Source organism: Pecten maximus, chromosome 11 (assembly GCF_902652985.1).
Source record: "Pecten maximus chromosome 11, xPecMax1.1, whole genome shotgun sequence".
Lineage (NCBI taxonomy): Eukaryota > Metazoa > Mollusca > Bivalvia > Pectinida > Pectinidae > Pecten > Pecten maximus.
The window spans coordinates 22,210,806-22,235,986 of record NC_047025.1 but is presented as its reverse complement, the minus strand read 5'-3'; the positions used below and the strand labels follow the sequence as shown (position 1 = coordinate 22,235,986).

The 25,181-nt window shown below is 37.6% G+C and overlaps 1 protein-coding gene across 2 annotated transcripts; it reads left to right on the top strand.

Moving 5' to 3' along the window:
- Positions 1-480: 480 nt before the first annotated feature.
- Positions 481-24,543, top strand: LOC117337153 (synaptic vesicle membrane protein VAT-1 homolog-like). Of its 2 annotated transcripts, XR_004534765.1 has the most exons (11): positions 481-714; positions 8,349-8,478; positions 13,919-14,134; positions 15,005-15,147; positions 15,880-15,983; positions 17,674-17,729; positions 17,953-18,147; positions 18,417-18,500; positions 19,937-20,022; positions 20,328-22,668; positions 22,837-24,543. XR_004534765.1 is itself a non-coding variant. In XM_033897993.1 (10 exons), exons 1-9 carry the CDS (start codon positions 521-523, stop codon positions 20,015-20,017), a joined length of 1,203 nt encoding a protein of 400 aa, XP_033753884.1. In that variant the 5' UTR covers positions 481-520; the 3' UTR covers positions 20,018-20,022; positions 20,328-24,543. The 2 variants fall into 2 exon arrangements, 1 of the variants encoding a protein (XP_033753884.1); XM_033897993.1 differs by having other exon boundaries at positions 20,328-24,543.
- The last annotated feature ends 638 nt before the right edge of the window (positions 24,544-25,181 follow it).

The following is a 25,181-nucleotide window of genomic DNA, read 5'->3' as shown; positions in this document are numbered from 1 at the left end:
GATGGGTGAGGCGGGTGTGCATGTCAGTTGAAAGAATAAAAGAGATGGCAATATGCAAATGATGGCCACCGGATTACAGAGTCGGGGCAGATTTAAAAGGAGGTGCAGCGCTAGTCATCAAATTTAACGGTATAGACACTAGACGGACCGCCGGAGTGCGTATACACGACGGACGCTGGATTTGACCGAGATATTGTCCTGTGATGAACGTCGGGGTAAAACTGTGGCATCGTGCTTGTCACCGGATTAAAGAGTTGGTATAGCGACGGACGCTGGATTTGACCGAGATATTGTCCTGTGCTAAACGTCGGAATAAACTGTAGCACCGTGCTGGTCACCGGATAAAAGAGGCGACACTGTGCTGGCCAACATAACAGAAACACGCAGATGACATTGCGTCCCCGTGGTGTACCTCGGTACCAGATCGATATGCTCTCTGGCATCTCCTGGCTCTGACAGCGTACCGTCATTCTAGTTCTGTCGAAGCCAATGTGAAGCATTGCTCGCAGAGTTCACAACAATGTCAGAAGAAGCGGCACCAGAGATGACTTCCGAGACTAAGGCAGAAGAAAGTGTAGCCCCCGACACAGCGAAGATACCGCAAATGAGGGCTATCACCTTGACGGGATTCGGGGGGCTCAAGATGCTGAAAACTGTGCAAAAGGATGTGGCAAGCGTGAAGGAAGGCGAGATTCTCATCCGAGTCAAAGCCTGGTAATGTTATATAGCTATACAGATATTGATTCAAGGTTGTACACGGTAACATATGGTTAGTGTTTTAACTGTGAGTGACGTTAAATACCGCACAGATTTATACACAACTAACTTGCTATTTGCGTACATTTATGAAAAGTGTAATTAAATTAGTAAATTATGATATTTTTATTGCCATAGACCATTTCGCTGCTTCAACTCAAGTGCCGTCCGTCTGTTAGGCAATTAATGGAAAAGGAAGGTCTCTTTCTGCTCTCAATAGTAGTGGACGAATCAATACTGTCCTTTCTACTATATATTGTTTACTTCTACAGTGTATGCAAGATCGCTCTCATTAAGTGTAGGTCAGAATCTACATCTGATAATCCCTAATCGATAAGGTGAACGATAAATAATCACAGAGGTTCAACGTTATCTGTCGGTCTGTAAACATCTCTCTTTTCTCCCCCTCCACGTCTTTATAATTAAGTACCTCACCTTTTGCCCTCCTCAATACAAACTGTCCATCCCTTCACCTTGACATTCAATACCAAGCTCCGTTTGTATAAATAGCCGTTGGAGAGGACTTTTATCCTTACGTTAATTGTTATTTTACCCAAGGTACCCAGAGCAATGAAATAAAGCCTGTTCTGCAATGTAATTTCTGCACACCGATTTGCCACGGATTTTGTTTTTAATTTCTCTGGTATCAAAAGATGACGTCACCATTATACGTTATCCGTGTAGTTAATGGAATATTTACTAGATAATATTGTTTACATGAAGTAACTACTGCTAATGACTTTCGGAATTGATGAACCATATATCAAAGTACAAAAAAACTTATATTGATTTATGATAAACTTTGTGAATTTAGCTGCCCTCTGTGCCCTCGAATAGATTTTCAGGTTTGATATTCCAAATAAACATCATTATATTCCTATTGATTGTACAACCCCTTTGGTGTACTAGTACCTGTCACTGCTGAGAGTACACCCCTTAATTTGATGTACTAGTACCTGTCACAGCTGTGAGTACACTCCTTCATTTGGTGTACTAGTACCTGTCACTGCTGTGAGTACACCCCTTAATATGGTGTACTAGTACCTGTCACTGCTGTGAGTACACCCCTTGATTTGGTGTACTAATACCTGTCACAGCTGTGAGTACACCCCTTAATTTGGTGTACTTGTACCTGTCACTGCTGTGAGTACACACACTCCTTAATTTGGTGCACTAGTACCTGTCACTGCTGTGAGTACACCCCTTAATTTGGTGTACTAATACCTGTCACAGCTGTGAGTACACCCCTTAATTTGGTGTACTAGTACCTGTCACTGCTGTGAGTACACCCCTTAATTTGGTGTACTAGTACCTGTCACTGCTGTGAGTACACCCCTTAATTTGATGTACTAGTACCTGTCACTGCTGAGAGTACACCCCTTAATTTGGTGTACTAGTACCCGTCACTGCTGGGAGTACACTCCTTAATATGGTGTACTAGTACCTGTCACTGCTGTGAGTACACTCCTTAATTTGGTGTACTAGTACCTGTCACTGCTGTGAGTACACCCCTTAATTTGGTGTACTAGTACCTGTCACTGCTGTGAGTACACCCCTTAATTTGATGTACTAGTACCTGTCACTGCTGAGAGTACACCCCTTAATTTGGTGTACTAGTACCCGTCACTGCTGGGAGTACACTCCTTAATATGGTGTACTAGTACCTGTCACTGCTGTGAGTACACCTCTTAATTTGGTGTACTAGTACCTGTCACTGCTGTTAGTACACTCCTTTATTTGGTGTACTAGTACCTGTCACAGCTGTGAGTACACCCCTTAATTTGGTGTACTAGTACCTGTCACTGCTGTTAGTACACCCCTTTATTTGGTGTACTAGTACCTGTCACAGCTGTGAGTACACCTCTTAATTTGGTGTACTAGTACCTGTCACTGCTGTGAGTACACCCCTAAATTTGGTGTACTAGTACCTGTCACAGCTGTGAGTACACCCCTTAATTTGGTGTACTAGTACCTGTCACTGCTGTTAGTACACTCCTTTATTTGGTGTACTAGTACCTGTCACAGCTGTGAGTACACCTCTTAATTTGGTGTACTAGTACCTGCCACTGCTGTTAGTATACCCCTTAATATGGTGTACTAGTACCCGTCACTGCTGGGAGTACACTCCTTAATATGGTGTACTAGTACCTGTCACTGCTGTGAGGACACTCCTTAATTTGGTGTACTAGTACCTGTCACTGCTGAGAGTACACCCCTTAATATGGTGCACTAATACCTGTCACTGCTGTGAGTACACCCCTTAATTTGGTGTACTAGTACCTGTCACAGCTGTGAGTACACCCCTTAATTTGGTGTACTAGTACCTGTCACTGCTGTTAGTACACTCCTTTATTTGGTGTACTAGTACCTGTCACTGCTGAGAGTACACCCCTTAATATGGTGTACTAGTACCCGTCACTGCTGGGAGTACACTCCTTAATATGGTGTACTAGTACCTGTCACTGCTGTGAGTACACCCCTTAATTTGATGTACTAGTACCTGTCACTGCTGAGAGTACACCCCTTAATTTGGTGTACTAGTACCCGTCACTGCTGGGAGTACACTCCTTAATATGGTGTACTAGTACCTGTCACTGCTGTGAGTACACCTCTTAATTTGGTGTACTAGTACCTGCCACTGCTGTTAGTATACCCCTTAATATGATGTACTAGTACCTGTCACTGCTGTGAGTACACCCCTTAATTTGGTGTACTAATACCTGTCACAGCTGTGAGTACACCCCTTAATTTGGTGTACTAGTACCTGTCACTGCTGTTAGTACACTCCTTTATTTGGTGTACTAGTACCTGTCACAGCTGTGAGTACACCTCTTAATTTGGTGTACTAGTACCTGCCACTGCTGTTAGTATACCCCTTAATATGGTGTACTAGTACCCGTCACTGCTGGGAGTACACTCCTTAATATGGTGTACTAGTACCTGTCACTGCTGTGAGTACACTCCTTAATTTGGTGTACTAGTACCTGTCACTGCTGAGAGTACACCCCTTAATATGGTGCACTAATACCTGTCACTGCTGTGAGTACACCCCTTAATTTGGTGTACTAGTACCTGTCACAGCTGTGAGTACACCCCTTAATTTGGTGTACTAGTACCTGTCACTGCTGTTAGTACACTCCTTTATTTGGTGTACTAGTACCTGTCACTGCTGAGAGTACACCCCTTAATTTGGTGTACTAGTACCTGTCACAGCTGTGAGTACACCTCTTAATTTGGTGTACGAGTACCTGCCACTGCTGTTAGTATACCCCTTAATATGGTGTACTAGTACCTGTCACTGCTGTGAGTACACTCCTTAATATGGTGTACTAGTACCTGTCACAGCTGTGAGTACACCCCTTAATTTGGTGCACTAGTACCTGTCACTGCTGTGAGTACATCCCTTAATTTGGTGCACTAGTACATGTCACTGCTGTGAGTACACCCCTAAATTTGGTGTACTAGTACCTGTCACTGCTGTGAGTACACCCCTTAATTTGGTGTACTAGTACCTGTCACTGCTGTGAGTACACCCCTTAATTTGGTGAACTAATACCTGTCACTGCTGTGAGTACACTCCTTAATTTGGTGTACTAGTACCTGTCACTGCTGAGAGTACACTCCTTTATTTGGTGCACTAGTACCTGTCACAGCTGTGAGTACACTCCTTAATTTGTGTATGTCTGTCTGTTTGTCTTTAAGAGCGTTCTCGCCCGTCTGTCATTTATTACTCGACAATGATGGATACCTCTATTTTAGTAAGTATTCGAAAATGATGAACGTCTGTCTGTCTGTCTCAGTCTGTTCCTCTCTCAGTCAGTACTGGACAATGATGGAGGTCTGTTGGTCTCTCGGTCAGTACTGGACAATGATGGAGGTCTGTTGGTCTCTCGGTCAGTACTGGACAATGATGGAGGTCTGTTGGTCTCTCGGTCAGTACTGGACAATGATGGAGGTCTGTTGGTCTCTCGGTCAGTACTGGACAATGATGGAGGTCTGTTGGTCTCTCGGTCAGTACTGGACAATGATGGAGGTCTGTTGGTCTCTCGATCAGTACTGGACAATGATGGAGGTCTGTTGGTCTCTCGGTCAGTACTGGACAATGATGGAGGTCTGTTGATGGAGGTCTGTTGGTTTCTCGGTCAGTACTGGACAATGATGGAGGTCTGTTGATGGAGGTCTATTGGTCTCTCGGTCAGTACTGGACAATGATGGAGGTCTGTTGATGGAGGTCTGTTGGTCTCTCGGTCAGTACTGGACAATGATGGAGGTCTGTTGATGGAGGTCTGTTGGTCTCTCGGTCAGTACTGGACAATGATGGAGGTCTGTTGGTCTCTCAGTCAGTACTGGACAATGATGGAGGTCTGTTCCTCTCTCAGTCAGTACTGGACAATGATGGAGGTCTGTTCCTCTCTCAGTCAGTACTGGACAATGATGGAGGTCTGTTCCTCTCCCAGTCAATACTCTGTCAGTCAACAATCATCAATGATTGGGTATGGGTTTCTCTCCGTCAGTACTCGGTAATGATTGGCGTCTGTCTGTCGGTCAGTACTCTACAATGATGGGAGGGTGTCTGTCGTTCAGCATCGGCAATGATGGGCGTCTGACTGTCGGCAATAATGGACGTCTGTCTGTCAGTCAGTACTCGACAATGACGGACGTCTGTCTGTCTGTCAGTACTCGACAATGACGGACGTCTGTCAGTCAGTCAGTACTCGACAATGATGGACGTCTGTCAGTCAGTCAGTACTCGACAATGATGGACGCCTGTCTGTCTGTCAGTACTCGACAATGACGGACGTCTGTCAGTCAGTCAGTACTCGACAATGATGGACGTCTGTCTGTCTGTCAGTACTCGACAATGATGGACGTCTGTCTGTCAGTCAGTACTCAACAACAATGGACGTCTGTCTGTCTGTCAGTACTCGACAATGATGGACGTCTGTCTGTCAGTCAGTACTCAACAACAATGGACGTCTGTCTGTCAGTCAGTCAGTACTCGACAATGATGGACGTCTGTCTGTCAGTCAGTACTCGACAATGATGGACGCCTGTCTGTCAGTCAGTACTCGACAATGGTGGACGTCTGTCTGTCAGTCAGTACTCAACAATGGTGGGCGTGTGTTTGTCAGTCAGTACTCGATAATGATGGACGTCTGTCCGTCAGTCAGTTCTCGGCAATGGTGGATGTCTCTCTGTCTGTCAGTCAGTACTCGACAATGACGTCTGTCCGTCAGTCAGTACTCGACAATGACGTCTGTCCGTCAGTCACTACTCGGCAATGGTGCATGGGCGTGTGTTTGTCTCTCGGTCAATATCTTGTAAAATAAAAACTGCAAGTCTTTTATTGTCAAAGAACAATTTACCTTAAGTCCTTGTGGGTCCGTCCCTCCGCAACCCCCTTATTGCGTTTAGCCATAACAGTACCACACGGCCATGCGTTTGGCTACCGTAATCATCAAAATGCCGATGCTTGAAAGAACAATGCATCAATTTGCAGTTATCCAAAAACGAAATTCACACACCACTTGCAGTGTTGTCATGAGCGAGCTAAAATCCGCATATTGGTCTGATAACAGATTATTCTGTTTAAGCGATAAAATCAAATTATGCGAATTTATTGGAAAATCAATCGTATCTTTACTAGTTCACGTTCGAGTTGTATGGCAGAATCCAGAATGATAATACCAGAACTGAGTCAATGTTCTCTTAGGTTATCTCGTTTTTTGTTTTGAATTACGTAACACCCCGATGCTTGTATTGACCACCTCTAAGCGATGCATGTTGTCGTCATAAGGAAAACACTTCTTGGTATCGATTTTATTAAACGTTTAAAGTCAGAACACTTTTTAAATGCACTGTAAAATTTGTTACGTGTATTCTGGACATTAATTGATGCAAACCTCAATAGACAGGGCGATTTAATCGGCTGTAAACTCGTAAGTCTCTAAACTTTAAATGACTAGGGAAATGTTTGTCTGGACATTTTACTGTAAAACTCAAATAGTGCTCACAGTTTATATGGCACTACGCACTTATTATCTCTTAATCTCATTTATATTCTAGATGACTGTGAAAATCTCCGTACATTTACCGACGGAAAAATCATTGGCCTGAACATTTGCATTATTGCAAAACTCGTTAGTCGGGCTCTGTAACTGACGGTAAACTCGTTGGCCTGGGCAGTTACATTATTGCAAAATTCTTGATTGGGCATTGTAGCTGTCGGTTAAATCTTTGGCCTGGACATAAATTTATATTTTTTACAAAACTCTTAATTGGTATGGTAGCTGCCGGTTAAGTCTTTGGCCTGGACATTTACATTATTACAAAACTCTTAACTGGGTATTGTAGCTGCCGGTTAAGTCTTTGGCCTGGACATTTACATTATTACAAAACTCTTAACTGGGTATTGTAGCTGCCGGTTAAGTCTTTGGCCTGGACATTTACATTATTACAAAACTCTTAACTGGGTATTGTAGCTGCCGGTTAAGTCTTTGGCCTGGACATTTACATTATTACAAAACTCTTAACTGGGTATTGTAGCTGCCGGTTAAGTCTTTGGCCTGGACATTTACATTATTACAAAACTCTTAACTGGGTATTGTAGCTGCCGGTTAAGTCTTTGGCCTGGACATTTACATTATTACAAAACTCTTAACTGGGTATTGTAGCTGCCGGTTAAGTCTTTGGCCTGGACATTTACATTATTACAAAACTCTTAACTGGGTATTGTAGCTGCCGGTTAAGTCTTTGGCCTGGACATTTACATTATTACAAAACTCTTAACTGGGTATTGTAGCTGCCGGTTAAGTCTTTGGCCAGGACATTTACATTATTACAAAACTCTTAACTGGGTATTGTAGCTGCCGGTTAAGTCTTTGGGCCTGGACATTTACATTATTACAAAACTCTTAACTGGGTATTGTAGCTGCCGGTTAAGTCTTTGGCCTGGACATTTACATTATTACAAAACTCTTAACTGGGTATTGTAGCTGCCGGTTAAGTCTTTGGCCTGGACATTTACATTATTACAAAACTCTTAACTGGGTATTGTAGCTGCCGGTTAAGTCTTGGCCTTGACATTTACATTATTACAAAACTCTTAACTGGGTATTGTAGCTGCCGGTTAAGTCTTTGGCCTGGACATTTACATTATTACAAAACTCTTTAGTCGGGCATTTTTACTGACAGTGTAGTCGTTGGGCTGGACATTTACATTATTGCAAAAACTCGTTAGTGATTTGGGTAAAGTCTTTGGCCAGGACATTTACATTAATGTAAAACTACCGTCAGCTACAGTGCCAAACTTACGAGTGTTTGCACTAACGTCCAGGCCAACGACTTCACCGTCAGCTACAGTGCCAAATTAACGAGTTGGCCTCGAATTAACTTTATCGTTATATTGTAAAGTCGTTAATTGGGCGTTTTGACTTTGAACTCTTTAGTCTGATTCTTTAATTGTAGTGTAAAAACTCGCCAGTCCGGACAAAAATTAACCTTAAACACTTGTTAGTCTAGACACTTCAACGTAATGTGAAATTCGTTGGATAATGATGTTGTCGATATGTGATTGTGATTTTTTCTTGCAGTGGACTGAACTTTCTGGACTTGATGGCAAGACAGGGCGTCATTGACAACCCTCCAAAAACTCCATCGACCATAGGGTTTGAATGTTCCGGCGAGGTGGAGGCGCTCGGACCGAATACAAACGGATTTGAAGTCAGTAACAATGATTGAGATTCTGTACTATTGTACCCTTTAACACTCCCTTGTTTTCTCATAAGAAATATTCAACACCCTCAATACTTCGACATATGTATTGCAAACTACAAATAAGTACCAGTCGTTTATGAATATAGAACTGTTACACGTTCCAGAAAGAAGAAAATAGTGTGATGTTTCCTATCTACACAGACGCTAAAGTTACATTGAAAGGTTTCTAGTTGATATCTTCTGAAGAAACATCTAGGTGACACATTCGATATGATTCATTAGTTGACACGATAGGAACAGAAACCAATGTAAAATTAAGATAAAATTAACGTTTTAAAATGGAAATTTGACATTTAAAGATGAACAGCTGATAATTAAGAGGATTGTATAACAAAGGGTCCGGAATGAAAGGGTTAGGGAAGGACTGCACTTTAATCTGGATTGACTGACTATAACTATACTCTAAATGGCCGAACATCACATTTGTTCCGGATAAATGTACATGTATAATTAAGATGTATCACATTTGTTCCGGATAAATGTACATGTATAATTAAGATGTATCACATTTGTTCCGGATAAATGTACACGTATAATTAAGATGTATCACATTTGTTCCGGATAAATGTACATGTATAATTAAGATGTATCACATTTGTTCCGGATAAATGTACATGTCTAATTAAGACATATCACATTTGTTCCGGATAAATGTACATGTATAATTAAGATGTATCACATTTGTTCCGGATAAATGTACATGTATAATTAAGATGTATCACATTTGTTCCGGATAAATGTACATGTATAATTAAGACATATCACATTTGTTCCGGATAAATGTACATGTATAATTAAGATGTATCACATTTGTTCCGGATAAATGTACATGTATAATTAAGACATATAACATTTGTTCCGGATAAATGTACATGTATAATTAAGATGTATCACATTTGTTCCGGATAAATGTACACGTATAATTAAGATGTATCACATTTGTTCCGGATAAATGTACATGTCTAATTAAGACATATCACATTTGTTCCGGATAAATGTACATGTATGATTAAGATGTATCACATTTGTTCCGGATAAATGTACATGTATAATTAAGATGTATCACATTTGTTCCGGATAAATGTACATGTATAATTAAGACATATCACATTTGTTCCGGATAAATGTACATGTATAATTAAGATGTATCACATTTGTTCCGGATAAATGTACATGTATAATTAAGACATATCACATTTGTTCCGGATAAATGTACATGTATAATTAAGATGTATCACATTTGTTCCGGATAAATGTACATGTATAATTAAGATGTATCACATTTGTTCCGGATAAATGCACACGCATAAAATATATCATCATATTAGGACCAATGTTCGCCGTACCTGATGTTTAATCCGGATTGAGGTGAATAGTCAGTGCTACTGTCATGGCGCCTACACCTATCCTAAGATTTATTTAGACAGCGCGATGTCTGTAAGTTGGCCTTAATTTTCTTGCTTGTAAATCCGATTAGTGCAGGTGGGAATTAAGTCCATAATTATCACGTCGTTTTTGTTACGCAGTATAGTGCTCACTGCAATCATTTAACACTTTTTTAAATTAAAACACAACACCCATACATGTAAACGTACGTACGTTGAGCCAGATACGTACACATCGGCACCACGTGTTAATAGACAGTGTGCCGTAGACCGGTGCACGTGTAAACAGGCCGTGGACATGTACCGTACACGTGTAACTGTGCCGTAATGTAAGGTTTACGGTACACGTGTGAACAGATTGTGTACCTTTAACCGGTACACGTGTAAACAGGCAATGAACCGTAAACCGGAAGATGTGTGAATATGCCGTGTACCGAAACCGGAAGACGTGTAAACGTGCCGTGTACCGAAACCGGAAGACGTGTAAATATGCCGTGTACCGAAACCGGAAAACGTATAAATATGCCGTGTACCGAAACTGGAAGACGCGTGTATCGAAACCGGAAGACGTGTAAATATGCCGAGTACCAAAACCGGAAAACGTATAAATATGCCGTGTACCGAAACTGGAAGACGCGTGTATCGAAACCGGAAGACGTGTAAATATGCCGAGTACCAAAACCGGAAGACGTGTAAATATGTCGTGTACCGAAACCGGAAAACGTATACAGTAAATATGTCGTGTACCGAAACCGGAAAACGTATACAGTAAATATGCCGTGTACCGAAGCCGGAGGACGTGTAAATATGCCGAGTACTGTAAGCAGGTACACTTGTAAATATTCAGTGCACCGTAAACAGAGACACGTGTAAATAATACATACATGTACACTGTATATGGTATATGTGTAAGTAGGCCATATACCGTAAACCGGCACATTTCAAATTTGTTATATGCCGAAAATAGGCACGTGAAAGCATCACATAGGTAAATGGTATCAATATATGTGCCGTGTCGGTAGAAATTAGCTTAATTTCATCCCAGCTGAAAATTCGCGGTGTGTGGTTCGATCCCTACATTGGGAGGAAATGGTGCGTCACACGGATCGTATTTTGCTGTCGTAGTTTCTGTCCTTACGAATGACACTTTAAAGCGAATTGTAATTAACGTTCTGTATAGCATCCGACGGGACTGAGGTAGTCATCAGCTACTACAAAAGACTACGTAAACGAGCAACGATTCCAAAATTCATGTCGATCCGGTATTTCACGTCTCAAGCTCTGCCTTATGAAACTGTTACCAACTTTTATCATTCTGTTTCTGTTTAGCCAATCTTCCGAGAACGGCTCATGACCTCGACAGGACTCGGAACATTATGTTAGATATATACACGACCCGTGGAAGCGTTTTTGGTGCTCTGACGTGTAAACTTACGGTATTAACATGTAAATTGGTAAGGACAAGGAGGCAGTGCACACGTGACTCTGCCTGTCTTGTTTGTACTTAGAACAACCATCGATTTTCTCATCCTTGTCGCTACCATTTTGTATAAAATCTCATTTAGCAGCTTTATTTGTCAGGATTGGGAGGCGCTAGCTATAGGTGTTATAGAGTATGAGTGGTTTTTGCCATCGACGAAAATTATACATTGGTTGGTTGTATTACAGACAGGCCAACTACAGAAGGTACATCATTATCTATAAATAATGTAAACGGAAACAGCACCTATACAATGGCGTCGACACTGAATACTTGATTGTGTTCAAATATCTTATTGGCGAGAAGAGAGTGGTGCACGGAAGCGGAGATTTCGAGAGTGTGTTGTACAGAAACGGAAACTTTAAATAGCCTACGATAAGATGTTTTCCGAATGTGCTGAACGGAAGTGGAATTTCAGAAGTGTATTGAACTGAAGGAAGCATACTTTAAGAGCTTGCTGTACACAAACAGGAAATGTATGGTGCGTGCGGTCACAGGGACGTGTAAAGTCCCTATGCGTGCGGTAGTGTAACGTACACCGTTTGGGGCACCGCTTTAATTTTTATTCTCATTTTGATATATCACTTAGTCGCTTAAGTGATATCACCTATTCAAAAAATGATAAATAAATAAATAAATAAATCATCAATCTAACGGCTAAGTGAACCATTCAAAACTTCTAAGTGATATCACTTAGGTACCGGGGTAAAACGAGCGGTTACCCAACAAAGAGCTGTTCATGCTCAACGTTGCATATATAGCTTTAAAAATTGGACCATGCAGCTGGAATGCTCATATCCATGCACCGTCACAGTGGAAAGCGGCATTCCGAAGCGTCTTGCTAGAACGGAAGCAGAGTTAGAGACGTCTGTTGTATGGATGCGCGGGATTTTAGGAGTGTGTTTTATATTACGGAAGCAGAGTAAAAATTCAAAAAAAAAAAGAAAAAAAAAAGCCAAAGAGCCTTTTGTGAATGGGAGTAGTGTGAAAGTTGAGTGTACATCAGAATGTAGCTCATGGAGGTTCCCTTTCGTCTTATGAGAGGTTCAATATGGACAGGGAAATTCGTTCCTGTTTAGTTGTCGTCGTTGGTCTATTCGCTGATGCCGATCTGCCAGCTCTGTACCTGTATATTATTTTAAACAACCCATTACTTATTTTGTTTTATCAGACATGCAAATTTCCTATATTTTAAAACAGAAATGTTGACATTAAAGATGCAAATTTATCCAGGTTAAAGGATAGGTGTATGATAATAGAATCGATTTTGTCAAACAGAGGTCGGGCCACGTTATAGCATATAGTATTAATGTAACCGTTTTGTTTCTCAAACATTAGAAACGTAAGAAACGTCGGTAATAGGTATGAGTTCTTTGTTCCAATTCATTCCGACATTAGACAGCTAGGATTCACAGATAACACAGCACGTGTACATGTAAATTTAAAAGACCAAGTTGCAGAGAGGCAATTTTCGGCATTCGCATATTGTAGAGAACGAAGCATTCTGTAATAAAATATCAAATTATACTTAAGACTGAGTGGATGAACAGTGGATATTAGCATACATAACTAAGGGAGATAACTCGCTATTATAATTTACATCAATAATTCCATTTTAAATGGAATTACTAAATTACAACAAAAAGTAGAACCTTTAATATATTAAAGGATTACAAATTTATTGATTTCAATATAATGATATCAATAATAACTTGTTTCGAATTATTTTAACATAACAGCTACTACAAACTATCATAAATATACACCATTGTGGATATTACGCTACATAAATAATTTCATAATATTTTTCCCAATTCATATATAAAATAAATTAAAAACCAGTGTGTGGCACAGAGCCATCCTACACAATAATACTGCCATACCTGCTCAGTTGTTGCACTTCTGAAATAATACAAATAACCGTTTTACTACTATACATGTACCGTAATTACAAGTGAATAGATATTCCGAAATGACTATTTCCAAAATACCCTGAAGACTTCAAAATTATCACTTGTTTAAGTTATCCTATACTTATAAGAATACATGTTTAAAAAAGAAATAATAGAAATAAAAGTAACTTACTGTGTTCTGTCTGAAAAAAGTTGGAATAGTAAAATGGTAGTGGTCAGCACGACCGGCAGGGGTCTAAATGCCCTAACAATGACATTCCCGTCAAGACTGACCAACAAAGGAAACAAAAATACTGACCAATAAAAAAGAAGAAAATGACATGGACTTAAATCACAGGGTGTAAACTAACAAAATATTATATAGCAAGACATTATACATAATATAAAACACCACACCTTGTAACGCCAATAAACGAACAAACACATATATATACACAATACAATCTGGACACATTCAAACAGATATTTGAACATAATTAAAACATATAATATATAACATAATTAAATTCAATAATATTAGACCCTGTTACAACTGTAAAGATACGTAATGTACAGTCCCAATGGAGTTTCGAGTTCCATTATATAATGCAGCAATTTGTTTGCAACAGGTGGGTGACCGCGTGATCGGGTTTTGTGACTTTGGCGCCTGGGCAGAGCTAGTGGCAATTTCTGCTCACTACGTCTACAAGATGCCAGATAAGATGAGTTTCCAAGACGGTGCTGCACTTGCTATGAACTACATGGCTGCCTACATGATGTTGTTTGATATCGGGAACTTGAGACCTGGAAATTCTGTCTTTTGTCATTCTGTCGGAGGCGGCGTGGTAAGTTACAATAAAATGTATGTAACGTAATAGTCTGTATCATAAACTGTTAATACGTCGGCGTGGTAACACAAGAATTGCCATTTAGATTGTAACTAGTATTATAGAGGCAACATACATGTAGCTGGGAGGTGGCGTGGTAACTATAGAGACAAAGAATGGGAATTTAGGTTGTAACTATTATAGAGGCAACATAACTCCGTCGGATGTGGCATGGCAGGGACATATCTTATTATACGTCCCTGGGCATGGTAACTATAGTATGAAAGGCCGTTCATGTCAAAAACGAGATACATTTAACGCGTTAAGCTTTAACGCGTTAAACACATTTAACGCGTTAAACATAACATTTAACGCGTTAAGACTTAACGCGTAAAGCTTTAACGCGTTAAATGTATCTCGTTTTTGACATGAACGGCCTTTCATACTATAGCGACAAAGAATGGGCATTTAGGTTGCAACTATTATAGAGGCAATATAGCTGGGAAGTGACTACTCCTATAACATAAGAGGCCGCTGGTCGGCTCTTTTTCTATGGGATATTATTTTGCCGACTGCGACACAGCGCCTGTTAAAACTATCTCGCCGTGTAAAACCTCTAACATTGTTGGAGTAGGAAGTGACGTTTTAAGTTGATGCCTGTTAAAAACCTTACAATAGACTAGACATGGGTATTCACAATTACAGTGGAATCGATGCCATTTAACTAACAACATCTTGAAAACTGATCAAAATTGATTGCTTGGTTTAATAAATTCATGCAATTCTGCATTAATGATATGCCTATGAAGATAATTAAAGCCGTTTGTGCCTTGTATTATAGGATTGGAAATTTGTGCATATAAATAACAAACATTGTTGTATTTTTAGGGACAGGCTATCTCCCAGCTTTGTCGGACAGTCAGTGACGTCACCTTGTATGGGACAGCGTCGTATTACAAGCTGGAGTCGGTGAAGGACAATGTCACTCACCTATTTGACAGAGTCGTGGACTACGGTCAGGAGGTTCGAAAGTAAGAGTCAGAGAAAAAAAAAGAGGGCTTAGGGGCGTGGTTCCTACAATACACGGAGTCCAGTTACAAAGGCTTTAATTTCCGATACAACAGTAGCTACATTATTACACGAACATAGCGGCTAATAGCGACGTTGGCCGACTTTAAAGTTGCATTGAATGAAATAATAGTGTCATTTTTTTTGTTATATTTTGACAACGTAAGATTTTTTATCATTATTTCTCAAGAAATCATTGATGGACGTTCGGTCATTAGTTTGTGTTTTTTTTTTCAAATTAAAAAAAGGCAGTCAGACACTTAGCTTAGCTACTATTATTTTTCAGAAAGTAATAGATACACACATGTACCTAGATCTTTATGCAATCATTGTACATGTATATGTTTCTTCTCCTGGATTCCAATTCCTGTAAGTTTAGCTAGGAATTGACAAGAATTTCAATTGTTAAATAACTTATGGCTATTTCTCAAAATGCTGGAGGGATCTTTGTTCTTGGTGATCCTTTCTTTGCATGTAATTAACAACTAGGATTTTACTATTTGTATCCTCTCTTCTTAAAAAGTGAGAAAAGGGCCTTCTACAATTTCAGAAAATATGAGTTCAAATTGGTTTTTAGTTGAGCTTTTCCTATGAGACTAACCGGAAGATCAGAAAAAAAAATTCTTATTTACACATGAAAATTAAATTCCAACGATCCCTTGTGTTTAATTACAAGCTTTATCAATCCATTGCAGGCTATCCCCAGAGGGAGTGGACATTGTCCTGGACTGTCTCTGTGGGGACGATACAAACAAGGGTATATCACTGCTAAAACCCATGGGCAAATATGTTTTATATGGTAAGTACATGGCAAATATGTTTTATATGGTAAGTACATGGGCAAATATGTTTAAATGGTAAGAACATGGGCAAATATGTTTTATATGGTAAGTACATGGCAAATATGTTTAAATGGTAAGTACATGGGCAAATATGTCTTATATGGTAAGTACATGGCAAATATGTCTTATATGGTAAGTACATGGCAAATATGTCTTATATGGTAAGTACATGGCAAATATGTCTTATATGGTAAGTACATGGCAAATATGTTTTATATGGTAAGTACATGGCAAATATGTTTAAATGGTAAGTACATGGCAAATATGTTTTATATGGTAAGTACATGGGCAAATATGTCTTATATGGTAAGTACATGGGAAATATGTTTAAATGGTAAGTACATGGCAAATATGTTTTATATGGTAAGTACATGGGCAAATATGTCTTATATGGTCAGTACATGGCAAATATGTTTTATATGGTCAGTACATGGCAAATATGTTTTATATGGTAAGTACATGGCAAATATGTTTTATATGGTAAGTACATGGCAAATATGTTTTATATGGTAAGTACATGGGCAAATATGTTTTATATGGTAAGTACATGGCAAATATGTTTTATATGGTAAGTACATGGGCAAATATGTTTTATATGGTAAGTACATGGGCAAATATGTTTTATATGGTAAGTACATGGGCAAATATGTTTTATATGGTAAGTACATGGGCAAATATGTTTTATATGGTAAGTACATGGCAAATATGTTTTATATGGTAAGTACATGGCAAATATGTTTTATATGGTAAGTACATGGGCAAATATGTTTTATATGGTAAGTACATGGGCAAATATGTTTTATATGGTAAGTACATGGCAAATATGTTTTATATGGTAAGTACATGGGAAAATATGTTTTATATGGTAAGTACATGGGCAAATATGTCTTTTATGGTAAGTACATGAGCAAATATGTCTTATATGGCAAGTACATGTGAAATTTTGTTTTATATGGTAAGTACATGTGCAAATATGTTTATATGATAAATACATGGGCAAATATGTTTAAATGGTAAGTACATGTTTCATATGGTGAATAAATGAAAAATATCATATATAGGGATTTCATGGACAAATGTGTTTTATATGGTCAGTACATGGCAATTATGTCTTATATGGTCAGTACATGGCCATTATGTTTCATATGGTCAGTACATGGCAATTATGTTTCATATGGTCAGTACATGGCAATTATGTTTCATATGGTGAGTAAATGAAAAACATGATACATGTGTATATGTAGCAGTTGGGGCTGCGGTGGCCGAGTGGTTAAGGTGTCCCGACACTTTATCACTAGCCCTCCACCTCTGGGTTGCGAGTTCCAAACCTACATGGGGCAGATGCCAGGTACTGAATGTAGGCCGGTGGTTTTTCTCCGGTACTCCGGCTTTCCTCCACCTCAAAAACCTGGCAAGTCCTGAAATGACCCTGGCTGTCCATAGGACGTTAAACAAAAACAAACTAAACCAAACCAAACCAAACCAAAGTATAATAGTTAGTACTTGGGCAAAGACGTTATGATGAAGACTAGATAGTGGTTACCTTATAATATATTGGTGAGTTTTTTTAACACCTAAAGTTGATGATTAGTTTAATATCCTAATTTGTGATGAAAATATTATGATACTTTTTCATCTTGATTTCAGGATCCTCTAATGTTGTGACAGGAGAAACAAAAAGCTTCTTTAGTTTTGCCAAATCAGTAAGTAACAGAATTAACATCATATAAATTGGACCATTTCAGTCTCTCAGGAAATATTCCCTACTCCTAGAAATAATACGATACATTACTGAAGTCACAATTCTTGCTGTGCATTTGATTCTTTTGTCTTGTTTAAATGTAGAGATGATTTTAATCAATGTGTATGTGTCATTTTGTTATGACAATAATATCCCCTGGACTACAATGATTATCTGTGTTACAGTGGTGGCAGGTAGATAAAATAAGCCCAATCAAATTGTATGACGAGAACAAGAGCATAGCTGGCTTCCAGTTACGCCAGCTTGTCTTCAGACAAGGTCAGCACGAGTACGCCAGGAAGGTGATGAACCACCTCATACAGCTGTACTCGGACGGAAAGATCCGCCCCAGGATCGACTCAGCCTGGGCATTTGAGGATGTAAGGCTGTCCGTGTAACTTGATATATTAAACCATATCTAATGTGTCGGATGTAAAGGTCACAATTATACCATCTCCTACACTAAAATATAACCTGTTACCTGGATATGAATTAGATTTTATTAACTTCATATCTATGGAACATAAACAAAACAAAGAAAATATCTGAATTAGAAATTCATAAAATAGTAAGCGGATTTAGATATCCTCTTGTCTAAATTTTATATACATTTACATACAATAATATTTCTGCTGTATTGTATTTGCAGGTTGGTGATGCCATGCAGAAAGTTCATGACAGGAAAAATATTGGGAAAATTATTCTAGATCCCAGTTTGGAGCCCAAAGTAAAGGTAACTTTAGATATATTTATAGCAAAGAGCATTATCCAAATATTTGGGTTAATGCAAATGAAGTTATAGATTATATATTTGAAATTGCACAGGTTGCATATATCATAGAGTAGACACAACACAGTTTACACACTACAGTTTACACACTATAGTTTACACATTATTAGTTTATACATTATTAGTTTACACATTAGTTTACACGTTATTAGTTTACACACTACAGTTTACACACTACAGTTTACAAATTATAAGTTTACACATTAGTTTACACATTATAAGTTTTCACATTACAAGTTTACACACTACAGTTTACACATTATAAGTTTACACGTTATTAGTTTACACGTTATTAGTTTACACATTAGTTTACACACTACACTTTTCACATGATTAGTTTACACACTAGTTTACACATTATTAGTTTACACACTACAGTTTACACATAAGTTTACACACTACAGTTTACACATTAGTTTACACATTACTAGTTTACACATTACATTTTACACATTATAAGTTTACATACTACAGTTTACACATTATAAGTTTACACACTACAGTTTACACATTATTAGTTTACACACTACAGTTTACACATAAGTTTACACACTACAGTTTACACATTATTAATTTACACATTATAAGTTTACATACTACAGTTTACACATTATTAGTTTACATACTACAGTTTACACATTATTAGTTTACACATTATTAGTTTACACACTACAGTTTACACATTATTAGTTTACACATTATTAGTTTACACACTACAGTTTACACGTTATTAGTTTACACACTACAGTTTACACATTATTAGTTTACACACTACAGTTTACACATTATTAGTTTACACACTACAGTTTACACGTTATTAGTTTACACACTACTGTTTACTCACTACATGTATACAGTTTACACATAATACAGCATTATACACAAAGTAGAATTTACATACTGTGCAGTTTACACATTATACAGTTAACACATTATACAATTAGAACAATACAGTTTACATGCTATACAGTTAGTACACGGTAGGATGCACACCGTGTAGTTTACATACAGTAAAGCTTACAAACAGTACAGTTTACACACAATAAGTTGACACATGGTACTGTTAACACACAGAACAATCTCCATATAAAGCATCATTTACATATAATATGGCACGTGAAGTTTGTACACAGTTTAATTTAATGTTGTAGCTTACACAAGATATTTTATTTAGGCAAATTCCAACCCAGTATATCTTAGATTTTATGCCCAGTTCAACTCGGGACAAGAATACGCATTGAATCTTAAACCTTCTTCAGTCATTCTCTAAATATTTATATCCTTGTGGTTTATATGTTTAATGCTTTCACACACTGGAAATTTCTTACCTAATCATAAGAAAAACTTTGACATAATGGTTTTCATTTTCTCCCCTCTAGCCAGTAACCCAAGGCCAAGGTCGTTCCCATACTGACAGTACATGTAGTGATGAAAAGGAACAAGTTGTCAATGGAGAATAAGAGCGGTCAGTATAAGAATTTGTTTGTTTAGGGATATACGTTTGCTTGGTCATTTCAAGGAGGGGTCTCCTTCTAGTAGTTGGTGACTACCTCACCCAAACAACATTCAGGGGGCAAGTTGCATGCTGCCAACACCAATTGTGAATGTCTTTCCCAAGGGCACAACTATGACACCCCAGGAAGGTAGGATGGTTTGTAACCTCTTTTTCCTGAAAAACTAAAACTTCCACAGGGATTGAGTTGGATATTTATATGTAGCACGTTAGAAAAATGTCTTAGTTTTATTGATCTGAACCTTTTTCTATTACAGGTATTATCCTGAGCATAACTGAGTTAGGTGGTCATGACACAAACACCAGTGTTACAGCTCTACCTTTTGACTTTGAATGGGAATAACAAGAACTGAAAGTCACATTCCTTATAAAGCTGCATGCTGAACTGCTGAACTTTGACCTCGTCTGATTAACACACTCCAAGACAGTTGGAAAACGAAAGTCAACTGTTATTTAGCCATTGTTAGCTTATCACCATTCAGTGTAACATGGAATTGCATTTAGCATTTAGAGGTAGAGAGCAATTTAAATAAACAATTAGATAGGATATATCATGTTGAGTCAGTAATAATAGATCTTATATGTAGGATTAGTTATCAAGTACGTTTTATAATATCAAGAAATTAACTATGAATTAATGTATAAAATGTTTAATTGACTACTGAAAGTGATCAAAATATCACCCAGGGCTAATTAATTCCTAAATGACAGTAATTCCATGTAATGCAAACTTATATATACGTATATATATATACATTCCAATTTTATAATGAATCTATACATCTGGTATTTAGATGAACAACAGGTTTCATCTTCATGCAAAATTTCAAAATATTGATACATATACATATGTATAAACATTGATCATATCTGCTGATAACATATCTAGGACAACATCTAGTTTTGTATCCATGTACACCTGTCTGTATTTGTGGCATGTCTATATTCAAGAGCAGATAGCAGTTATCTCCCCTTACCAGATTAATTAGATTTGTTTTCTTTCTTCTTTCCCAACTTAAGGACTTAACTCCCAACAGTTATCAAGATAAGTGGGAATTGCACATCTAATTTATGGTGAAAAAATATATTGTTCAAAATGAAAAGAAACTATAGTCTAGATCGTAGTGTACTAAACCAGCAAAAGAAACAACTGTGCAGCTTGTAAGATTATAGCCAAAAGATTGATATTGATATTGTGTACACTTGGAGCTGAGGGATGGTATCCAATGCCTAGTGTAACAGAGTGAGCGTGATTGTGTTATGAAAATGATTGTAAGTGCTATCTTGGTACTATTGTTGTAATTGTTAGATTGTGTTATTTTACAAAGCTCTCTCCGTTAAAGGCTCTATGACGAATACAGCAAGATCTTCTTATTTATTTATTTATTTAAACAAAATTGACACATGAAATTCACAAATATTACCGAAAAATATTTTAATCTCACAAAATAGTCATCTTATATCCAACAGTTTGATCAAAATAATTTCCATCCAACTGACCATTGTTTCTCAAGAAACTGAATTGGTTTTCCCTTCAGACAGGAACTTCTGGAAAGTTAACAGAAATACCAGAATTCAACATCCAAATCTGGACCCAGAATTCATCAAGATGATTATAACATGTTTCATATTCTGTGATTTTTTACATGTACATAATCAATGTGCATGTATTTGGAAAAAAAAAATATCTTAAGAATTCTGGAGAGAGACCGATACTTAGATATATAATGACAACATTTTGCTGTACAAGACCTCAATGTAGTTATCGTTAGGCTAGAACCTAGAGCTATAATAAAACTGTTAATATAGCCATTGTTAGAACCTAGAGCTATAGTTAATATAGCCATTGTTAGAACCTAGAGCTATAATAAAACAGTTAATATAGCCATTGTTAGAACCTAGAGCTATAATAAAACTGTTAATATAGCCATTGTTAGAACCTAGAGCTATAGTTAATATAGCCATTGTTAGAACCTAGAGCTATAATAAAACTGTTAATATAGCCACTGTTAGAACCTAGAGCCATAATAAAACTGTTAATATAGCCATTGTTAGAACCTAGAGCTATAGTTAATATAGCCATTGTTAGAACCTAGAGCTAAAATAAAACTGTTAATATAGCCATTGTTATTTATTTTGTAATGTTAATCATTTGTATTGTTTTTGTGTATTAATGGTGGATGCTGATTAGGAACTTGTGATAATTGAAAGCTAGATGACTATTTTTAGTGTATATATATATATATATATATCACTGTAAACAAAGAAAAGATTTTTTTATTAAATTGTGCTTAGATACAAGTTATTTTAAACTCTTTAATTTAGGATATTCCCATTTAGGAATTTCTTAAATTACCATATGACACCACAAATTAATATTCATGAACAACTATTTTGTTTTACAATGCATGTCTCACCTGATGTAATTTTCCTATAACCGAGGACATTGCTTACATTATCTTTGTGATAATCTATATAACGTCCAATAAGATATCTAGTCCCCGTGTATTATGACTTACAGCACGGTCGATTTACAGTATTTAGGTATCTAGTCCCTGTGTATTATGACTTACAGCACAGTCGATTTACAGTATTTAGGTATCTAGTCCGTGTATTATGACTTACAGCACAGTTGATTTACAGTATTTAGGTATCTAGTCCCTGTGTATTGTGTGTTACAGCAGTCGATTTACAGTATTTAGGTATCAAGTCCCTGTGTATAATGACTTATATATAATTACAGCACAGTCGATTTACAGTATTTAGGTATCTAGTCCCTGTGTATTATGACTTACAGCACAGTCGATTTACAGTATTTAGGTATCTAGTCCCCGTGTATTATGACTTACAGCACAGTCGATTTACAGTATTTAGTTATCTAGTCCCTGTGCATTATGCCTTTAATACAGCATTTTGTCTTGACCTGATACTTGAGAATTTAAGTCTTGGCATTTTTTCTGGGCCGGTTGTCAGGGCCGGGTCGTCGCGAGCTTTCAATGGAGTTTGGCAAAAAAAATCTTACTTTACGTTCTTCATTTGACAATTTCGAACTATCCGAAATAGTGTCAGTTATAAACAACTCTTGAACTATTACTAGCTAAAAAATATTGTTTTTCTAGAGAAAAATGTGTGTTCGAACTATCTGCGTGTTCGAACTAACCAAAGGTTTACCATAAACACAGAGGCTTGTTACAGTAAATTACCCTGCTAATTATATATTAAGGCATGAACCACCGGGGCCTGTTCATTTATGCGGACGAACTGGACCGGTTTGTCAGTTTTTAAATGTAGTATTTCAAACATATATCTTGACCTGCAAATATTGAAACGGGCCTTGGAAGTCTTTGTCAAGGCTTGTCTGAAAACAACATATAAAATTACCAGGTCCGTCTTTATTTCATAAACGAACAACACCGGTGCAACTGGTCCAACCGTTTTGACCGCAAAAATGAAAACAGCCCTGATGTGTAATCAATCACCCAGGCATATAAGGTGGTAAAGCCCAGATTTCATGTTTGTTGTCAGGAAGGAGGCTTCAAGTAGAGATGTGCCAGTCAGTGCTGGTTTACAATTCACAATGTTATAAAACTTTCTCAAAGACTGCACATTGGTATACTCCAAGGTAAACTGTGCACTTTTTTGTCGAGTTAAATAATCTTGTATTTTAAGAAATTTACTGCATATCACCTGGTCTAATGAATCAATATACGTTATTTTTACCTTGTATCAGTTGAACAGTGACAATAATATTCATACCTTAAAGACTCCAGTGTTTTTCTGCCTCTTTATTTGGGTCCAAAATTCCCAAAATATTTAAATTTGGTTAGTTTTATGTCTAAGGACAGGAAATCCTGCAGTCTTTTCCCTCTTCTTCCGCTCATTTTTACATTTTGCTGCCCAAACAATCCCAATGACTGTCATGTGGCAATGTCCAAAAACACTGGACTGTCGCCTCCAATATCACAGGTTAATATAAATTTTAAAAATTGTTGTAAAATGTACCGTATGTATGATGTATAATTAAATGCATGTTGTGATAGAGAAATATCCTATCCATGTTAACCCATCAATGCAACTATTAAATGTTATCTATCAAACTGTTTTGTTAGTGCTTGTGAGCATAAAGCTGTTGATATCATATAATATTTATTCTACATATGTACATGTGTATGCTTGTTCTCCTTCAAACTAAGCCATTGTGAAGGTTGTGTGGTAACTAGTTAAAACAGTTGTGAATATTGTGTTTCTAATTCCTAGGTAAACGTGAAGATCGTGTGGCAATAGGTAATCATATTTGTGAAGATTGTGTAGCAATATTACTATATGTGAAAATCTTGCGACAATATTATTATGTAAACATATATGACGATAGTTACACAAAATGATTAGAATACACCACACCCACATATAGTTTAAAGGTTAACTTCCCAGTATGTGTTCACCTGTCAACTGGAAATAAAAGTTGTATTTTGATGAGTTGTTGACCAGACTTTCTGTTGTAGAAAACTAAAATTATGATTTATTCAGCACATTGATTGTTCAACAAGTACTTCCAAGCATCACGAAATTGTACTTAATGCAAATATAGAACAAAAATCATAGCCAAAAAGGTTTCTGCAATCAGATGTCAAAAACATGTAACCTTGACATTGACCAGAGGTATTACAGTACTTTTCAAGCATATGAGCAAATTACAGCACTGAACGCAAATCCCAGAACTTTTCATAATCTGTATGAACCATGTCTTTACAATTATCTTCTGGAACCTGCAGACACAAAATTGTCAATGTACCAAAACCAATTTTATACCGGTAGTTTCCACATAGGACTAGTCCAGGGCATTAAGGTATCAACACCAATTTTATACCGGTAGTTTCAACATAGGACTAGTCCAGGGGATTAAGGTACCAACACCAGTTTTATACCGGAAGTTTCCACATAGGACTAGTCCAGGGGATTAAGGTGCCAACACCAGTTTTATACCGGAAGTTTCCACATAGGACCAGTCCAGGGGATTAAGGTGCCAACACCAGTTTTATACCGGAAGTTTCCACATAGGACTAGTCCAGGGGATTAAGGTGCCAACACCAGTTTTGCATAAGTCTGTCAAA

Coding starts and splice junctions, on each gene's coding strand:
- LOC117337153 (XM_033897993.1), top strand. CDS start 521: ATGTCAGAAGAAGCGGCACCAGAGATGACTTCCGAGACTAAGGCAGAA. Junction 18,148..18,416: donor CAGCCTGGGCATTTGAGGAT/GTAAGGCTGTCC, acceptor TTGTATTTGCAG/GTTGGTGATGCCATGCAGAA. Junction 18,501..19,936: donor GTTTGGAGCCCAAAGTAAAG/GTAACTTTAGAT, acceptor TCTCCCCTCTAG/CCAGTAACCCAAGGCCAAGG.